Genomic DNA, 19124 nt, shown 5'->3' on the forward strand with positions numbered 1-19124 from the left:
AGAAACAAACCACTGATAAATACAAAAACATGGATGGATCTCAAAAACTTTACACCTAGTGAAAGGAGCCTTACACCAAGGAGTAAACATCATACGATCCCATTTATATAAAATAGGAAATATATTTATTTATATATAAATTATATATATATAAATTTATATAAAATAGGAACAACTAATTTATGGTAGAAAAAAAATCAGAACAGTGGTAGCCTCTGGAGGGTAGGGATGGGGCTTGACTGGGAAAGGGCATTAAGAGAACTTTCTAGAATAGAAACTATCTGTGTCTTGACAGAGTATGGGTTACACATATGCATGTATTTGTCAAAACTCAGCAAATGTGACAAGATGTACACATTCCAATGTATTCACCATTTCTGATATAAAATTTATATTGAAAGAATTGGTGAAGAAAGAGTGAATTCTAGTGTACAACATGCATGTGGAAGTTAGGGTATTCACATCTGCAACTGAGTTTGAAATGTATCAAAAATAAGATAGATTGATGGATGGCTCTCTAGAGGGATGATCAAATGACAGACAATGAAATAATAAATAAAATATTAATAGAATCTAAATGTTCACTGTAAAATTCAACTTTGCTACATGTTTGACGATTTTCATAATATAATGTTGTAGAAAAAGACATTTTTGAGACACTAAGTAAAGTTGCATAAAGACTGGTTATTAGATAATATTAGGGAATTTTTTTTTTACATTTTCTTAGGTATGATAATGGTATTACGATTAAGTAGGTGAGTTTATTTTTACTACAAGTATTCTCAAATATTTAGAAGTGTCATGATGTCTGCAACTTACTTGGAAATGGTTCTGCAAAACTTTTACAGAGACAGATGGTTGGGTAGATACAAAAACAGGACAAATTGTTAACAATTGCTGAATCTAGAAGGTGATTTCAAAAGCGTTCATTGTCCTTTTCTTTCAACTTTTTTGTTCGAAATGTTTCATAATAAAAATCTTAAGAAACAAAACTACCTGGGTCTGAAGTTTCATGGGGTCACTCCTCCCATCTAGTTGGGCACTAGATGCTAGATGAACACAGGTTGAAGCTGGTCGGTCTGGTCCCATCATGTTAAATAGTGTAGAACAATAGTGACAGCTTTGTCATGAGCAGCAGTCTTCCCTAAAACCAGTCCTACAACAAAACAAAGCTATTTCAGACCAACAGTGTTCAAACAAGGGAATAGAATAAAGCATAATGCCATGCTTGTATAACAATATTCTAGAAATAGCCCATAGCAACCTCATACTAAGAGTGATTGCTTAAAGACAGGCATATGATAGTTTCTTCAATTTATAAAAGCAACTGCTATTTTGAAATTCTCGTTTTCAAAGAAATACAGGAACACTTACTATTTTAATGATAATCTCTTGGTCCTTTTCATTCCAAATATCAAATCTCAAGGGTATCCAGTAAGACATTATTCCAAAAGCAACTCTGCTATGATAAACTAGCTCTTTCCAGCAGGGTGATTTTACGAATGAACAGTCTACATTGATGGATCCTAACGCTAGTCAAAAAGCAGTGTGCTTCACTCTACCGAGTAGCCCAAATGGACAAAACTCTGAATGACTCTAAGTAAACCTGCAGGATCAGAACTCCTAGACTCAAACCAGGATTTGCCATTAACTAGCTGAATGACCTTTCTCAATCTTCAATTTCCCCCATCTTCCTTCTACCCTACACACACACAAACACACATACAAACGATACGAAACCATTCAGTAGGCTGTATAGGGATATACCCTTGTTGTTGCTGCTCCTTTATAGACATTTTATTATCCCTGTCACTCAGGTGCTTATCACAGTGCTGTCTCATATTGTTATTTACCTGTTTCACAGGTATATGTCTCATCTTCCCGGCTAAACAAGGTTTCTTGAGGGTAAGGGCCTTGTCTTACTCTTCTATTTCCCACAACACAGTGCTTTGAGCATAGTAGACAATTTAACTCAACATTTGTTAGGTAAGCTCATATTCTGTGAACTGACTAGTTTTAAATGCACTGGGGAATTTGTTTCTCAAAGAATCCCACAGTAAATCAATTGGGATATTCAAAGTTAAAAAAAACCCTAATTTAAGCTTTTGAAGAAATCAAACGCTTGTAGTCTGGATTTGCTTAAAGACAGATACATCTGTAGGATATAAAGACAGCTGTCCAAGAGTTCTTATTTCTAAGGCTGTAGACACATGATCAAAGAAGCAGATGGGACAAGGAACATTAGCAAAGCCAATCCCAACTGGCTTGACATCATCACAGGCTGGGGACTAGAGCCATGGAATGGAGTATGCAGAATTGGGGCCAGGGCATCTGCAACTTTTACATGGTCAGTACTTTCCCCCTGGTGGCTTCCATGTGCCAAAGGCCTAACAGTCCATTCTCCACTAGGACAATATTAGGCGATCCCCACAGTTCCAGGAAACCTCAAGTGATGCTACACATACACATGCACACACAAAGTCCAGGGACACCCACCCCTATACAAAGTCCTGGGGCACTCCTCTCCTTGCAATCTGTCCCTTCCCCATTGCTCTAGGAAACCTCCCAACCTGTCACCCTACATATCCTGAGGCATCTCCACCCCTACAGCCTGTGCCTTCATCCACAACCCAGGACAAACCTCCCCCCAACCTGTTCCCTCCCACAGAGCCCCAGGACACCTCCCCCCAACTTGCTCCCTATACATACTACTGGAACATCCCCCTCAATCTGTCCTCCCCCACCGAATTCTCTGCCCAACTGTTCCCCCTCACTCTGACTGCAGACATTCCTCCAGCCTGTTTTCCCCCACTCTGATGTGGGTGATCTCTGAAATGGCCAAGCCCTATTTCCTCCCTTGGAACTGGGGGCACCCCCACAGCTGTTCTTATCCCTGACACTCCTGGAACATTCTCACAGGCTGTTTCTTCCCCCACAGACCTTGGACAGCTCCATAACCCAGCCCCATGTGCACAGGCGTGAGACACCCCTACAGGCTGGCTCCTCCCTGCCAGTCCCAGGATACTCCTACCTCCTGTCTCTTCCTCTGAAGCCCCCACTCCCTCTGCGGACTGTCTTCTCACCACTGTCAGGCCTGAGACACCCACATCCGCTTCTGCACTTGTGGACCCAGTCACCCACACTGCAGCAGGCACGTGCCCCGCCATGGGAACTCCTACAGCTGCAAGAACCCCCAAAGGCAGAGGCACCCTTGGGGCCTCAGGGACCGCTCCACTATGTCTCCTCCTCCACAGGCCTGAGACACCTTCAGAGCCCATGTCCCCCTCCACAGGTCTGGGAGCCCTGGCAGCGGTGGGCACCTCAGTGGCTGGTCTCCCCCACATGCCTGAGCCATTGTCCTCAGAGCTAGTATCCCCTACCATCGGCCCAGGGAGCCCAGAAGCCATGGGCATTCCCATGGCCATGGAAACTTTAGCAGCCACAGGCAACCCAGCAGTCTCTCCTCTTCCTGATAGGCCCAAGAGACCCCCAGAGAGTGTCTCCTCCCCCAAAGACCCAGGCAGCCCCACAGCCATGGAGACCCCATGGGTCTGTCTGCTTCCCGACAAGCCTGAGATGCCCCCAGAGTCAGTCTTCTCCACTGTGGGTCGAGGCATCCCGGCACAGGTGGGCACTACCATCCTTGCAGGACCTGTGGCATCTGTGGGTCTCCTGACTATCTCTCTCTCCCCCCACAACCCTGAGACGCTTCCAGAACCAGTTTCCTCCTGCATAAGCCGAGACAGCCTAGGAGCCATGGGTGCCCCACCAGCAGTCTGCCTCCTTCCTGACGAGCCTGAGAAGCCCCCAGAGCCAGTCTCTACCACCAGAGGACCAGGTGCCCTAGGAGCCGTGGGCACCTCAGGGACCACAGGAGCTCTGACACTCTGTCTCCTTCCCCAAGGCCCTGGGACACCCCCAGAGCCAGTCTCCTCCCCCACAAGCCCAGGGACCTCCGGAGCCACAGGAACCCCAGTAGCCTGCCTCCCTCCCCATGGTCCTGGGAAAGCCCCAGAACCACCATCCTCCCCCACAGGCCATAGCTCCTCTGGAGCCAGAGGCCTCCCTGAAGCCATGGGTATGCCGGCAGCACAAACCCTTTCCCACAAATTCAAAACAGCGCTAGAGCTGCTTTCCTGACACACAGGACCAGACACCCACACAGTGGCAGGCATCTTTCCAGACCCAGGCACGCACACACCTGTGGGTACCCCTGCTGGGGCACACCTGTGCTTGGGCACATCTGCTGCCTTGGGTATCCCTACCGTCTCAGGCAGCCCCACAGCCTGCCTCCTCCCGCACAGACAAGAGACACCTCTACAGCCAGTCTCTTGTGCCCCGGGCCCAGGCACCCCTAAAGGTGGAGGCACCAGAGCCCCTCGCTCCCTCATAGCCTGCGTCCTCTCCCACAGGCTCAGGACATTCCCACTGCGTGTCTCCTCCCCTGCAAGCCCTGGCACTGCCGCAGCTGGAGGCCCTCCCAGAGCCCGCCACCTATCCCACAAGCCCGGGACACCACCATGGCTTGTCTCTTCGCCCATGGCTCCCGGTACCACCACAGCCTGGGGCATCTCCACTGGCTGTCCTGTTCTCCACAATCCTGGGACACTTGCACAGCCTGTCTCCTCCTTCCCCAAAGCCTGGGGTACTCCCAGGGCCTGTTCTATACCCAACAGGCCTGGGGTGCCCCCAAAACCTGCCTCCTGCTCACTAGGACCAGACAGCTCTGCGGTCTCTGCAGCTCTCCATGACCCTGGGTCACCTCCAGAACCTGTCTCTACCCACACAGCCTGTCCCTTTTTCCTGAATCCAGGGTCACCCCCACATCTAGCTTCCTCTGCAGTAGCACAGGGCACCCCTACAGGCTGTCCTATGCCCCACAGGCCAGGGATACCCCTAGAGCCTATCTCCTCCACAGCCTGCCTGTTCTGCCATATGCCTGGGGTGCCCACAGAGGTGGGTTCCTCCACCACAGCTCTAGGGACCCCCACAGCATCAGGTACCCCCGCAGCCTGTCCCCTGCCCCATAGGCTGGGGGTATCCCCACAGACTGCCTCTTGTGCCAGAGTCTGCACTGACTGCCCTCTCCCCGAAAGACCTGGGGCACCTCCACAGCCCATCTCTCCCTCCACAGCTCGGGGCACTCCCACAGCCCCAGACCACCCCGTGGCACTAGGCACCCCCATAGTCTGCCCTTTTCCCCAAGGGCCTGGAGCAACTCCATAGCCTATGGCCTCCACATCCCCAGGCACTCCCACAGCTTGTCCCCTCCCCAGTAGGTGTGAGGCAATCCCAGAACTTGTCTCAGCAGCCCCAGGCACATCCACAGGAGGAGGCACCCTCCCAGCCTGTTCCTGTCCACAGAAGCCTGAGGCTCTGTCATAACCCGCCCCTAGCCCCATAGCTGTGGACAGTCCTGAGGCCTGGGGGAACACCCTGGCCTGCCCTTTCACCCAAGGTCCTGTAACACCACCACAGCTTGTCTCTACCCAGGAAGCTCGGCCAGGGACACCCCTTTCAACTGGTCCCTCTCCTGCAGGATGGAGCTCGACTCTGCTTCCTTCCCCACATCCCGAAGCTGCCCTCATAGCCTGCACCTTCAACCACAGTTGAAAAATGCTCTCATGCCCCAGAGATCCAGGACGACCTTTTCTCTCACAGCCCCGGGGACTCCTATCTTCCGTCTCCTCCTCCCCAGACCCGGTCACCCACACAGAGCCAGCAGGTCCCACCACCTCGGGCTCCCCGACAGCCCCGTTCACCCACACAGCCCCAGGGTCCCTTGCAGCCTCAAGCAAGCCTGCAATTCCAGGTGTTTCAGAAGCGTCATTCTCCCTACAGGCGTCTGCTGTCTCCGCTGCTTGTCTCCTCCCCCATGGCCGCCGACAGTCCTGCAGCCTTCCTGCACTCACACAGCGCGTCTCCCAAACCGAGGACCTCGCCCGGCGCCTAGCTCCACAGCCTCGAAACGTCCCCACGCTCCATCTCTTCCCCCACGGCCGCCGAACTCTCCGCCCCGACCTGCTGGGCCCCACGCAGCGACCCGGCAACTTAGCAGCAAGCTCGCCCCCGCGCAGCCTGGGCAAGGCCCCACGCCCAGTCGCCCGGCTCATAGCTCCAGGACAATTCCGTCTTCCCCAACGCAGCTCCGGGGCACTTTGTGTCTTAGCACCTCGCTCCCTAAGCTGCTCTACACACGCACTCACACACAGCTCCAGCCCTCGCAGCCTTTCTCCCTCCCAGCCCCCCACTCCACCCCCGCCCAGTCCCGGACGCCCGCCCCCTAGTCCCAGGCCCCTCTAAAGCCTAGACAGGAAAAAAGGTAATTAGGCGGACAGAGCGGCAGAGTCTGCCCAGTCAAGGTCTCCTCTTCCCCAGGTCCACGCCTCCTAACGCAGCTTCCCAGAATCCCCCCCACCCCCAGCTCCGGCCTGAGCCCACCTGGTCTTGGGAGAGGCGCGGCTACCGGGACCGGCAGGAGGGCCCCAAACTAGGCCTCGCTTCCGGCCGCTCGCCCAGTCGCCATAGCAACAGGCGCAAGGCGGCTTGGGAGCCGTTGAGGCTCCTGAGCTACATAAGGGTCCAGGTGTTGCCGGGCGGCAAGTTTTGCAGCCAGTGTCCATGCGGCCGGGGTCAGGACCAGATGAGAGAAGAGGCCTGGGTTCAGGAGTGGAGCTAGCCCCAGAAGAGCTGAGAAACGAGAGCAGTAAGACAGTGCGGATGAGTTTGGCCTTCAGAGGCTCCCGTACACGTCAAAGCGCCACTGGCTTCTGTAGGCACCGCCCTGCTCTATCCCACCCGGAAACTGCTTCGCCCCGCCCCACGTGGGCCCGCAGCGGCCAGACCCGACTCGTCTCGCAGTCTGCGGCGCGGTCCGGATGGCCAGCTACGAGGAGGTGTGCGTGTCCGGCTTTGAGGAATTCAGCCGGGCTGTGGAACAGCACAATGGCAAGACCATTTTCGCCTACTTTACCGGTTCTAAGGACGACAAAGGGAAAAGCTGGTGTCCCGACTGCGTGCAGGGTGAGGCCAGGACTGGGGTGCTGCTGCCCAGCGGAAGTGGTGGGATGGATGAAGCTACGGCCAGAAAGCTGGGTTGAGAAGAGACAGAGGGAATCTTGGTCTCAGAGATCCTCGGGGCAATCTCAGCTGTCCCCAAGCCTCTTATTAAGCCCTGCCCTGCCTTGCCCTGCCAAGAGCGTTTTTTTTTTTTTAACCACCAAACCCGGATGATCTTGGAATCTAGTTCTTTAAAATTTCTCACTTCCCCACTATGATTAGTGTCTCACAGGACACGTGAGTTGGTCTTTAAGTAAGTCAGCAAATAGGTATGCTTTTCATTGTTCTGGGAGCTCTGGAGTGGGGGCAGTCACCCGAAGAGAACACCTGACTTAGGTTGATCTCCTCAGTCAACTACAGGTTAAAGTCTGAGTTCTTAAAGGCTGGAGAAAGGGGAGAGGATCGCTGTTTATGAGTGCCTATCTGACTGCAGAGTTGGTAATTATTTTATATTAACTTTTTTTTTAAAGCTGAACCAGTCGTACGAGAGGGGCTGAAGCATGTTAATGAAGGATGTGTGTTCATCTACTGCCAAGTAGGAGAAAAACCTTAGTAAGTGGCAACGTACACTGTATTTCAGAGACATGCACTAGACTCTTTAGAACTTAGGTGGGAAGGGTCTCAGGGTCTCACTCAAGTTCTGTGTTCTAAGGTAAAGTCTGATAAGTCGACTTAGAAGCTATTAAATGCAAATTTAAAATGTCCACTTACATAAAGGGTAATTCAATGAATTTGTCCTGGTTTAAGTTCAGAACTTAGCTGGCTTTACATTTATTTTCTATCTTAGTTACATTGTAAATGAAAATTTTGCACAAATTAATAGATGAAGTCATAGTCCTCAATGTTTTTTAAGTGTTTACAACATGGATTATCAAAAGAGTAAATGTAGGAATATATCAAATATTAAGCTAACTGTAATAAACCAAGTAAATTTTTTTTCATAATCACTTTCTTTTTGGAATAGCTGGAAAGATCCAAACAATGACTTCAGAAAAACCCTGAAAATAACTGCAGTGCCTACACTACTTAAATATGGAACAGTGAGTATCTTTCTTTAAATAAAATGGGGCTATAATTCACTGTAAAAACTCTTTTACCTTGTTCTGGATTCAAATTTGAAAAGATCTTGACATTTCCTCTCAATCACATTGGTGTTCAGAATGCTGTTTGGAGTCCATCTCTATGGCCAGTCCCAATAAACTATTTAATAAATAATGCAAGTATCTATTGGGTCTTTTTCATGTTTTCAAGCTACTCTTCTTAAAAAATTCTATAGCCAGAAAGTTGGTTGACTCATAATTCCTTAAACACTTGCATCAACAGTTGTTTTGCTGTTTAATCCATAATTCTGGTTGAAAAGAAAGGAAACTCCTAGTTCAGTCATGCTCCTGGGATTCTAAATTAAAGGGTGGAGGGGAAGGGGATGGCATTGGGCTTGCTGTCTCCTGTTTCAGTCTGTAGAGCTTTCTGGTATTTTAGGTTTAAGTTTCTTGAGCCAAGTATTTTAGTGATTCATCTTAAGGCAAATATCTTAACTCTTTCATAAAACTTGTTATAACGAGTTGGTTTCTGAATGGCCTAATTTGTGTCATTCAAGGTAGAACTCACTCTACTCCTAATAACATTTCCTAGGAGTTAAGATTTGGCTCTTCTTCTCTTACAGCCTCAAAAACTGGTGGAATCTGAGTGCCTTCAAGCCAACCTCGTGGAGATGTTGTTCTCTGAAGATTAAGACTTAATGATGGCAATTGTCTTGATTACCTGATTTGTTCTAGTATTAAAAAAAAAAACTGCACACTTCCTTTGAATTCCTGTTAGCTATAAATAAATGATGTTAAAAATTTGGTATATGTTTAAACAATGGTATTAAATTGCGCCTGAGCCTTTGGTTTGTTTTTAATATGTCGGTATTTTTAAGACATGAGTAAAATAAGTCTTCAGGAGTGGCAGTAATAGCTTGAAGGAATTTATTATCGGAGGTGACAAATATCTAAAAGCCCCTAATAGTGCAGTAGACAACTTACAAGTCTCTAAAGGGATTAGGATCTTTCACCTTAGATTCTATGAATTTGCAAAGCAATTGATATTCCTGAAACTCCTTAAACACTGAAGGAAAGCACAGTACATCTAATCCAACCTCTACTTAATTCAGGCAGTTGTTTTACAGCTGTCCCAGTGTGCTTCATTTGGGATGATGCATGTGGCAGAGAGGGGCTAGAGAGACTATATAACTTAGTAGTGGGAAGAACTCCAGCCTGTAAGTCAGTCACACGAGTTCTACCACTAACTAGCTGTGTAACCATAGGTAAGTTACTTAACCTGTCTAAAACCTCAGTTTCCTCTTTTGTATACAAGGATTATTCTGAGAATAAAATGAGAATGCAAGGAAGCACTTAACACATAGCACCTGGTTTTGGTACCTCTGAAGTAAGTGTTAGCTTTCCCAAATGAGCACAAGTATTTGAGGCTCCTCACCTTTGTTCTAGTCTAAGGTCAAGAGTCCAATTAGTAGTTAACCACTAATCTTACCTTCACTAAGTCATACGTAACAGTGATTCTTTCTTAAAGCCATCTTGCAAAGCAAGTGGTAAGACAGGTAGGTCCTTTCCTGTAGAATTTAAGAAACTTTACGCAGTTCCTGCTCTGTGATTTAAAGAGGTCACTGATTCCGCTCCTCTCATTCCCTGGATAAGAAGGGTGAACAGCTGATCTGAGAGACAGTGAAGTTCTAGGAAATGGACTTACCCAAGGCACCACTCTATGTCAGGAACAAAGCTAGGCTTAGAGTTCAATATATTTGGCGGTCCTCCCCTACCTCATGCCCCACTGCCTCCTTTAATTGGTCTAAAGCACCAAACTTTTCCATTCTTATTCAGTTGATCGTTAAATGCTAATAAAAACTTACAAACCCACAAGGAAATCAAAGTAGAACAATTCTGGTTTAACAGAAATAGTCTATTAACAATAAAAAGTTAGTTGGATAAAAAACACACTAAAGGTTTTAGATGCTACCACAATAAAGGTAGGTAGAAGTCCTTTGTCTTTGCTATACAAAATAAATACATTATATACATGTCTTAAGAGTCTGTATCCAGCTTTTCATTTTCCTGATGTATTATTTTGCTGTTGCTGCTCTGCCAAGGCTTGTTGAAGGCGCATCCGCTTCCGGGAATAGTGTTGCCAGTGTAGAATTTGCTGTTCATCAATAAATTTCGCACACTGAGCATTCACCAGCTCCTTTCGGAAGTGTTCATATTGGAGCAGTTCTAACATGTGTAAACACTGAGGGTACCTGGGTTTAAGTTTATAAGTTAATGATCAACATAATTTAAGTCAATAATGCCAAGTTCTAATTCAGTTATTCTCTTAAAAATGATCTTATATCCTACATTTCTATAACATTAACTTAGTACACTTTGGTAACAGGGGTTGTTTTCCCCCCGGTTATGCAGAGAGGCTCGTCATCAAAAGTCAGTATTAAGCAAAATTTTCAAAATAAGAAAATTAAGTTCAGAAAGATTAAATAACTTGCCCAAGACCATATATAACATAGTAACTGGTAAACAGTGAAAATATGGAAACAAGCCATGCTATTCTAGTGGTTTACAACGTGAAGAACATGAACACTTAGTAATTATGTATTTGATAGGGTTTGAAAACTGTAGGGTTTTTCATCAATGGTGGAAAAAAAGACAACATTCATTTAAAAGTGAGTCAATTTCAAAAAGAACTATGCACATATATTGTACTCTAGTTTTCCATAAGAATATAGCAATTCTGAAAATTATGTATATTCTAAGATTGAGCAACTAAGTATATTATGGATTAACAGAGCCACATTTCTGGCTATCAGGAAGTCACAGATAAAGAAAAGGGGAAGGCTATAATGAACCCTGTGTGTTATTGCGCTAAAATTGAAAACTGTATGTCCTGCATGTACTCAGGGCTTTTAATGTATATATAACAGAGACATAGGTGTGTGTGTGCACATATATACATACATATAATTCCTAGCTGTGTGTACTGAGAGGACCTAGAAGCAATGACACCATAATACCAGTGAGCACACTCAGTGCCCAGACTGTGATTTTCAGATAGCATTTTCCAGAGTTCCTTGGAGAAATGGCAGATTCCAAGGCTAGGACAGGGAATGTACAAGATGAGCCTGGAATGTTACTTAGTGCCAGAAAGAAAAGTACTAAAAATTGATGGAGATATGTCAAAAGTACTCAGGAGCCAAATGAAGGGGCTCCCAATGGCCAAATCTGGAATAATTATTAGAGCAAGAAAATACATAATGATAATAGGATAAAATTAAGAACCCAAAAGTCTACACTGATGTGTATTTCTTTAATGAAATAATGAATCAGAAACAAGAGAATATTCTTCCTTACAAAAGAATTCCAATAAGTGTAGAATGATGGAATTAGAAAATCACCACAGTAAAAACTAGCAAGTATTAGGGAAGTATCTTCAGTAGATGCTAAAATTAAGGCTGGGCACAGTGGCTCAGCCTGTAACCCTAGCACTCTGGGAGGCCAAGGGAGGAGGATCACTCGAGGTCAGGAGTTCGAGACCAGCCTAAGCAAGAGCGATACCTGGCCAGGGTGGTGGTGGGAACCTGGAGTCCCCACTACTAGGGAGGCTGAGGCAGGAAGATCTCCTGAGCCCAGGAGTTTGAGGCTGCAGTGAGCTATGATGATGCCACTGCACTCTAGCCGGGGGCAACAAAGAAAGACTCCATCTCAAGGGAAAGAAAAAAAAAAAAGTCACCAGTAGCGGGACAAATAGACTTTACGTGACTCCTGATATGATTTACTGAGGATATAATATCACTTCTGCCCCAGTCATGAAAAAAATAAAGACCAAGAAATTCAGGTTAAAAGAGAACAAGACAACATGACAACAAGATGCAACATACGAGTTAGACTGGACACTGTACTAAATACACAACAACTGGGACAACTGGCAAAATCTGAATGAGGTCTGTAGGTTAGATAATAAATTAATGTTAATGTTCTGATTTTGATCATTGTACTGTGGCTATATGTTTTTTCTGTTGTTGTTTTTTTTTTGGGGGGGGACAGGGTCTCGCTCTGTTGCCCGGGCTAGAGTGGCGTGGCATCAGCCTAGCTCACAGCGACCTCAAACTCCTGGGCTTAAGCAATCCTTCTGCCTCAGCCTCCTGAGTAGCTGGGACTACAGGCATGTGCTACCATGCCCAGCTGATTTTTTCTATATATTTTTAGTTGTCCAGATAATTTCTTTCTATTTTTTCGTAGAGACGGGGGTCTCACTCTTGCTCAGGCTGATCTCGAACTTCTGACCTCGAGCGATCCTCCCGCCTCAGCCTCCCAGAGCGCTAGGATTACAGGCGTGAGCCACCGCACCTGGCCTATAAGATGTTAACATTTAGAATATACAGGAATTCTCTTTACTATTTTTCCAGCTATCCTGTAAATGAAATTATTTTAAATTAAAAAGACATAAAACTTAAATGAGACAATTAAAACATATCAAATCATATAGGTAGTATACAGATAGAGCCCAAATGGTACAAGTAGTATGCAAATGACTGATTTGGAAAACAGTATAAATACTAGAGCATTGCTTCTTAAACTTTAACATGCACATGAATCACTTCTTAAAATACAGATTTTGATTCTGTAGGTCTGGGGTGGGGCCTGAGCTCTGCATTTCTAACAGATGCCCAAATGATACTAATGCTGCTGATCTGAAGACCACAATGAACAGCAGGGCCCAATACCATACTGTCCTTCCAAAATAATAACAGTTTACTATCCACACTCCAAAAATACACTGTTGCCTGAAACTGTTGGCAGCTTAGCTTAAAATGCTCTATTCACACCTGTCCTGGCTAATTTCTTTTCATGACAGCATTAGTAGTTAAAAAGATCTGGGTGGCCCTGAACAAGGTACTTAACCTCTCTAAGGTTCAGTTTCTTCAGGTGTAAAATAATGTGACAAGCAAGTAGCATTTAGTAAATAAGTGGAATTTAGACATGCAGTGATCATTTATCATATCAAACTTGTGGAAGACAATGCTCAGAATACATTAGATGACAATAAGGAATTATATTCTGATAGGCTACAATATTCTCTGATAGGCTACAAGTCAACAAAATGAAATAGAAGAGCTACAATAGGAAAGTTCTGCATTTAGATTTTTAAAAATAAACACGATATGAATGGAGAACTCAATTAACACAGCATTGATGAAAATAAGAAGTAAAAGATTTTAGTTGAAATAAAGCTCCTAGCAAGTTAACAATGTGATCTCCTAGGTCCCCACCCCACCCCCCAAAAGTAATGTAAACTTAAGTTGAACTAATAGACATGTAATGTTCATCACATGAAGAAAAGAAATGTCATTTGGCCCACTGTACCCTGACCACATCTGAAGGCCTGTGTTTACCTCTTGGCTGAACTGCCTAAGGTACAACTGCCAAATATCCAGAGGAGGACACGTGAATTCATGAGAAGTCTGGAAGCCATGGCACTTAATCAATGGCTAAAGATGGCTGAGAAAAATAGATGTAAGACAGACATTATAGTTGCACATATTGGCTTATCAATGAAGCAAGCCACATGGTGCAAAGTGTCTAGTAGAAACAGCTGCTCTCAGCTCCAGCCAGTTGTTGACCTCAGAGAATGAAGACCTGTGGTTACCAGCTCTTCCAGATTTTAAAGAGTAGCTGGAAATCTGGATTGTTATATAAAACTTTCCAATCTTTAATTGTTGGCAACTATTAAAATAAAACTTTGTACAGACCGAATAAAATGCCCAATAGGGATTAATTTGCAACTTCTCTTGAATTTAAATAATCTGAAGGGCTGTTGTCCTCAAGAGGACATAGGCTGGTTCTGGATTAATCCAGAACAAACAGATTGAAGCTACAAGGAGGTTTACTGTATCACAATGTAAAGAAAAACTTTCTAACATCTGGGTAACAATGGAATCAGCTGTCCCTGACAGAGTTAACATGTGCACACTGGAAACCTCCAGCCAGAGTATAGATGACCATCTCTCCCATTCAAGTACTAACCAGGCCCCACCCTGCTTATTTTCCGAGATCAGAGATTGGGCGCGCTCAGGGTGGTATGGCCGTAGACAAATGACCATCTCTCAACAACATTGTGGATGAGATTGAACTTGATGGTGACTAAGGGACATATATGTTGCAAACTAATTTAAAAAAATCTTTTCTTTGAATTATTAAATGAGCAAAGAAAAAGCCAGTAAGGGTGCAAAGGGTCCTGCAGCCAACATGAGGATGTACGCTTCATGAATCTTATTGGACACAGATCAGAAAAGTCACTTGGAGAAAGAACAAGTATGAAACATTTTCCTCTCAAACTTTTGTTTAAAAAAAGTTTCACTACTGCTTTCTTTCTACCTGGTTAAGACAAAGCAGAAAAGTGAGTTCATTTTTTTTTTTTACCATTAAAAGGGAGTAAGTTTGTGATTATATGTTTCTTACAATTTTGTAAACTTTAGCATAGAAGTACCTATTAAATAACTCAAATGGCAAATATATATATTTTATATATTAAAAAATATATATATATAAAATACATATATCTATCTTAATGAGTTACTGGATGTCAAGCATTTAGCACAGTTCTTGGCACATAGGAGGCCCTAAAGAAAAGAAAGCAGCTCTAAAAATCAGGTAAGCTTACTTCCTCCAGAAAAATCCCAGAAACACCTTCCTTACAAGTACCCTTTTCTGTAAGGTTCTTTAATTTTCTGCCCATGGCTATGATGATACATTTACAGATTGTGAGTTCCTTGGGATCAGAAACCCAGTGAGATGGGGAGAGTGGTAAAAGACAAGGTCAGACAAGACAGGACCAGATCACACAGGGCTTTAGTTCAAGAAAAGAGATTAGATTTTAATCTGCATGGAATGGAAAGCCAATGAAAGGTTCTAAGTAAGAAAGTAGAGTGGTCTGATTTACATTAGAGATCAAGTTAGGCTTTTGTGTAGAAAGCTGTTTCGCTTTTTTGTTGGTGGGGGGGGAGGTTTCAGGGGTGAGGAATAAGGTGAAAATGGAAGTAGAGATAACCAGTCAATAGATTACTGCAGTAATCCAAGTCAGAGATGAGGTGTCTTGTATTAAGGCGGCGACAACTAAAAGAAGTGGTCAGATTCAGAATATATTTTTTCCAATGTGAAACAAAGAAGACTGTTAAACATCAGTGTTTTGTATTATAATAAAGTATATACATATTTAGGATTATAAAAGTTAAACTTACTTTAGATACTTGGCATATTCTGGTTCTTTCCAGTAAAGCAAGTACTTAAGATAATTAACGAAAGCTTTGTCTTTGAAGTAACCTCTTTGGGCAAGAACTGAAAGGCATAAAAAAAAAAAAAAAAAAAGATCTGTAGGTCAAACCAACCTTTAAACTATGATCTGTGACCCCTAATATAAAGAATCTATTTATGTAACATCTCCACCACCACCACACACTAAATTCAAAACACAAGTCCCAAGGCTCAATTATATCTATATACCAACATAAGTGTAATTCCATTCAATATTGAGAATGTATAAAAGTAGAGCTAGTATGAATTGCATCTCTTCTGTCAGGAATCAATAGCTCCTCAATTTAATGAGGTGCTTAACAACTTACAATTAAGGTAATTTGGGTTGGCTAAACACTGTACAAATTCCAACTCCAACTGAAACCGAAGTCGATTTCCGGCATCATCTAGGAGAGAAGACAGCAAAAATCAACAGCAGTAAAGAAACCTGACTAATGCTGAGATACACTTCAGGGTAAAGAAGGGCATGTGATGGTCTTCCTAAACTGGCCGTGGAAGGAGATATAACTTCCTCAGAAATCTAAGAAAAGCAGAGCCCTGATTAAAAAGAATAAGTTAAAAGTTTCTCTAAAGAGAAGTCATAAAAAACAAAAAAACCCAGCAATACAAACGTAGTGGCAAGATACCTACCACTTACGGGCCACTATGTAGGAATGTTAACAGTGATTACTGAGATAGGTTGTAACAACTGTGGCTTCCCCTATTTTAATAATGCGTTACAAAAATTGCTAAAACTGATTAAGTTACTGGCTGGGCGCGGTAGCTCATGCCTGTAATCCTACCACTCTGGGAAGCCAAGGCAGGAACATTGCTTGGGCTCAAGAATTAGAGACCAGTCTGAGCAAGAGCGAGACCCCGTCTCTACTTAAAAAATAAAATAAAAAAATTAGCCGGGCGTGGCATCGCACGCCTGTAGTCCCAGCTACTAGGGAGGCTGAGGCAAGAGGATCACAAAAAAAAAAACAATAAACAATAAACAAAGGCCGGGCGCGGTGGCTCACGCCTGTAATCCTAGCACTCTGGGAGGCCGAGGCGGGTGGATTGCTCAAGGTCAGGAGTTCGAGACCAGCCTGAGCGAGACCCCGTCTCTACTAAAAATAGAAAGACATTATATGGACACCTAAAAATCTATATAGAAAAAATTAGCCGGGCATAGTGGCGCATGCCTGTAGTCCCTGCTACTAGGGAGGCTGAGGCAGTAGGATCGCTTGAGCCCAGGAGTTTGAGGTTGCTGTGAGCTAAGCTGACGCCACGGCACTCACTCTAGCCTGGGCAACAAAGTGAGACTCTGTCTCAACAAAAAAAAAAAAAAAACAATAAACAAAAACCAAACAAACAGTAATTAAGTTACGTAAAAGTAAAGTGCTAAATCGGTCAGGAAAAAGTTCAGGATGCAAGCTGAAAAAGACTACGGAGAGCTTGTAAGATAATGCAAGGCGTGCGTATGTGAGAAATATCAATGGCACAATGATACACAAGTTTGTCGACCATATTTCAAACTTAAGCAAGCTCCTGTGAGAAGCAGAATACCAATCAAAAAGGAAATGGTTTAAGATCCAAGCCCTCTCCCCTAGTCGCGCCCACACCGGGAAGCCAGTGCAGTTGGTGTTTTGATGTTGTATAGCAAGTGAGATAAAATGTGGGGACAAACCAAATTATGAAAAAAGCAAAAACTACCTTCGTCTTTCCAGACGCTTACAAGAGCCCTCTCGCCTCCCAACCCAAACACTAAGCTTGCCGAGAGTTAGGCCTGAAAGGAGGCCCCGGGGAAGCAGAAGAAGGGGACTGGGCCGAGGACAGTCCTACCTGCGAAGACTTGAGGCTCAGAACGCTACTCACCTGTCTCCATAGCGACGGCAGCGGCCATAACAAGCAAAGACACCAGATCGCCACCACCTCCACAGAGAGACTGCTCCGAGTGGCGGGGAAGGTTGCGGAAGCCACAGCTCCCCTTCCGGTCCCGGGGCAGTGTGGGATACGGGGGGCGGGCACAGCCTCGCTTGGAGGCGGATGGCTCCGCCCATCCCTGGCGAGCCCTGGCGGGACCCGCTCCGCCCGCGCGGGCTCCAAAACTGCCAGAGGGCGGTGCCGGAGCTGCAGGAGCGCCTCAGAGCAGGGGCGGGGGCCCAATGCTATGAAGAGACATTTCAGCCTCCAAAGGACCATGGTGTTCCTACGTCATCGTGTCGTGGCGCTTTCGCCTGTGACGTCATTCTTACCCTGTGACGTAACCCAGAGGCGTGACTGAGGGTGACCTTTGGGTTGTGGGATTTCCCGAGGCCTCATTGGCCCCCTGACACCTGCAGAATGGCCTCACCCCTAGGGGACAAGCGCTCTTCACCACGGGTGGAGACCGCCCGCTACAAAGAGACATCGACGGTCCGCGTGGAGACGTCGTCCCACCGCGTGGAGACATCCTCTCGGCAGGTGCGAACGTCTTCCCGGCACGTGGAGACCTCCCAGCGCTGCAGCGTGGGGCCCTCCCTCTCCCCCTCTGGGAAGCGCCTTTCGCAAGTCCTCGAGGTGTCCTCCCAGCACGTGGAAACCTCCTCGCAGCGCACGGAAACGTCCTCCCGTCGCGTCAGGTCCTCATCTCTGCAGGTGGAGACGTCTCTGCACCACGTGGAGAGCCCTACCCGGCGGGACAAGCCGGCAGGCCGCCAAAACGTAAAAACAGCCCGATGAAATGTTTCCCAAAGGTGTCGAAAGGGCCATAGCCCTTAGCCAGGACGGAATTGCCTCCAGTTTCCAGCCAGCCAGCTGCCAAGTGTACTACTAATCATCTTATTAGATTTCGTGGAAACAGCCCAGAAATCAATGTAAGAAATAGCCAAGCTGCGGTTTCTGGACTCAGCCAACATTTATTGACCGGGCCGCACCTTGGACCATCCTGCTTTTGACCCAGTGAACTATTTTAACTTGAAGCCAGCACAAAAGATTTTCAGGCCCCTGATGCTGTGTAAATTGGGTTGACGAACAAGAGGCTATTTGAGCCTCTGAACCAGGTGAGTTTTGGATACATATCTCCCAAAAGACTTTCATGCCTTGAAACTTAGGAACAGGGACCAAACTGAAATCATGACCCGTGGAATGATTATTTACCTGCTAAAAACTTGAGGGGCAAGAAACAGACTTTCATAAATTTATTGATTGGTGTTTGTGTTTCAAAATTATTTTCACTGTGCTAAGTCTTTGTATCTTGGACCCCCATCCACACACCTATTAACATAGGTCAGATGTAGTTAAAAATGAAGGTAAACCCATCAACAATCAAAAATAATCTTAGAAGGGAAAGTGAGAGTTAAGTCATTGAAACCTGACCTGAGGTTTGAGGAAGGTGAAGGAGAGTAATATTTATTGAGTAGCTACTCTGTGGCGGTGGGGAAGGGGGGAGGCAGAGCTCAGGCAGTGATGCCAGCGATGGGGAGCAGCTATAAATACAGATAAAGCCTTGCTCACTTGCTGCCCACCTCCTGCTGTGCAATCCCTGTAAGTTTTTCCACGGCGACGGGAGAGGGGGAGGGTGAAGTGAACTCTGTGGCTCGGCCGGAGTTGGGGAACCACAGCTCCAGAGGATATTTGGCAATGTTTAGAGACATATTTGTTTGGCAGGGAAGGGGGTTGTCATAGAAGGTGCTACTGGCATGTAGTGGATAGAAGCCAAAGATGCCACTAAACATCCCACAGTGCACAGGTCAGCACCCAATCCTC

At 45.6% G+C, this 19124-nt stretch overlaps 5 protein-coding genes across 9 annotated transcripts in view; 2 read left to right on the forward strand and 3 right to left on the reverse strand.

Moving 5' to 3' along the window:
• Positions 1–6511, reverse strand: part of KIAA0753 (KIAA0753 ortholog) — a 61065-nt gene extending 54554 nt beyond the window's left edge. For all 5 annotated transcript variants that reach the window (XM_069483431.1, XM_069483432.1, XM_069483428.1 and 2 more), the window contains exons 1-2: positions 6442–6511; positions 997–1156 (exon numbers count right to left, since the gene is read on the reverse strand). Coding sequence is in view for 1 of the 5 variants with exons in the window: in XM_069483428.1 (XP_069339529.1) it covers positions 997–1092 (96 nt within the window). In the remaining 4 variants the exon portion in view is untranslated. The remainder of the gene's footprint in view (positions 1–996; positions 1157–6441) is intronic.
• LOC138392567 (collagen alpha-2(I) chain) lies at positions 2181–6177 on the reverse strand. The gene has a single exon (XM_069483434.1). It carries the CDS (start codon positions 6111–6113, stop codon positions 2709–2711), a length of 3405 nt encoding a protein of 1134 aa, XP_069339535.1. The 5' UTR covers positions 6114–6177; the 3' UTR covers positions 2181–2708.
• A 308-nt stretch (positions 6512–6819) lies between the features above and the next one.
• On the forward strand, positions 6820–8947 carry TXNDC17 (thioredoxin domain containing 17). Its single transcript, XM_069483436.1, has 4 exons — positions 6820–7023; positions 7530–7611; positions 8024–8099; positions 8723–8947. The coding sequence occupies exons 1-4, from the start codon at positions 6879–6881 to the stop codon at positions 8789–8791; spliced, it is 372 nt and encodes a 123-aa protein (XP_069339537.1). The 5' UTR covers positions 6820–6878; the 3' UTR covers positions 8792–8947.
• A 1040-nt stretch (positions 8948–9987) lies between these two features.
• MED31 (mediator complex subunit 31) lies at positions 9988–17321 on the reverse strand. Its single transcript, XM_069483435.1, has 4 exons — positions 17253–17321; positions 15722–15799; positions 15341–15437; positions 9988–10351 (listed from the first exon to the last, which is right to left on the reverse strand). The coding sequence occupies exons 1-4, from the start codon at positions 17278–17280 to the stop codon at positions 10159–10161; spliced, it is 396 nt and encodes a 131-aa protein (XP_069339536.1). The 5' UTR covers positions 17281–17321; the 3' UTR covers positions 9988–10158.
• An 87-nt stretch (positions 17322–17408) lies between these two features.
• C9H17orf100 (chromosome 9 C17orf100 homolog) lies at positions 17409–18531 on the forward strand. The gene has a single exon (XM_069483438.1). It carries the CDS (start codon positions 17721–17723, stop codon positions 18096–18098), a length of 378 nt encoding a protein of 125 aa, XP_069339539.1. The 5' UTR covers positions 17409–17720; the 3' UTR covers positions 18099–18531.
• Positions 18532–19124: the final 593 nt, after the last annotated feature.

The sequence above is a fragment of the Eulemur rufifrons genome, chromosome 9 (genome assembly GCF_041146395.1).
Source record: "Eulemur rufifrons isolate Redbay chromosome 9, OSU_ERuf_1, whole genome shotgun sequence".
Classification (NCBI taxonomy): domain Eukaryota; kingdom Metazoa; phylum Chordata; class Mammalia; order Primates; family Lemuridae; genus Eulemur; species Eulemur rufifrons.

Excerpts from the sequence above, each read along its gene's own strand:
- LOC138392567 (XM_069483434.1), bottom strand. The coding sequence starts at position 6,113 with ATGAGCCGGGCGACTGGGCGTGGGGCCTTGCCCAGGCTGCGCGGGGGC.
- TXNDC17 (XM_069483436.1), top strand. The coding sequence starts at position 6,879 with ATGGCCAGCTACGAGGAGGTGTGCGTGTCCGGCTTTGAGGAATTCAGC. Across the intron at positions 7,024-7,529 it reads GTGTCCCGACTGCGTGCAGG|CTGAACCAGTCGTACGAGAG; the intron begins GTGAGGCCAGGA and ends TTTTTTTTAAAG. Across the intron at positions 8,100-8,722 it reads CACTACTTAAATATGGAACA|CCTCAAAAACTGGTGGAATC; the intron begins GTGAGTATCTTT and ends CTTCTCTTACAG.
- MED31 (XM_069483435.1), bottom strand. The coding sequence starts at position 17,280 with ATGGCCGCTGCCGTCGCTATGGAGACAG. Across the intron at positions 15,800-17,252 it reads TGCCGTCGCTATGGAGACAG|ATGATGCCGGAAATCGACTT; the intron begins GTGAGTAGCGTT and ends CTTCTCTCCTAG. Across the intron at positions 10,352-15,340 it reads GAATATGCCAAGTATCTAAA|GTACCCTCAGTGTTTACACA; the intron begins GTAAGTTTAACT and ends ACTTAAACCCAG.
- C9H17orf100 (XM_069483438.1), top strand. The coding sequence starts at position 17,721 with ATGGCCTCACCCCTAGGGGACAAGCGCTCTTCACCACGGGTGGAGACC.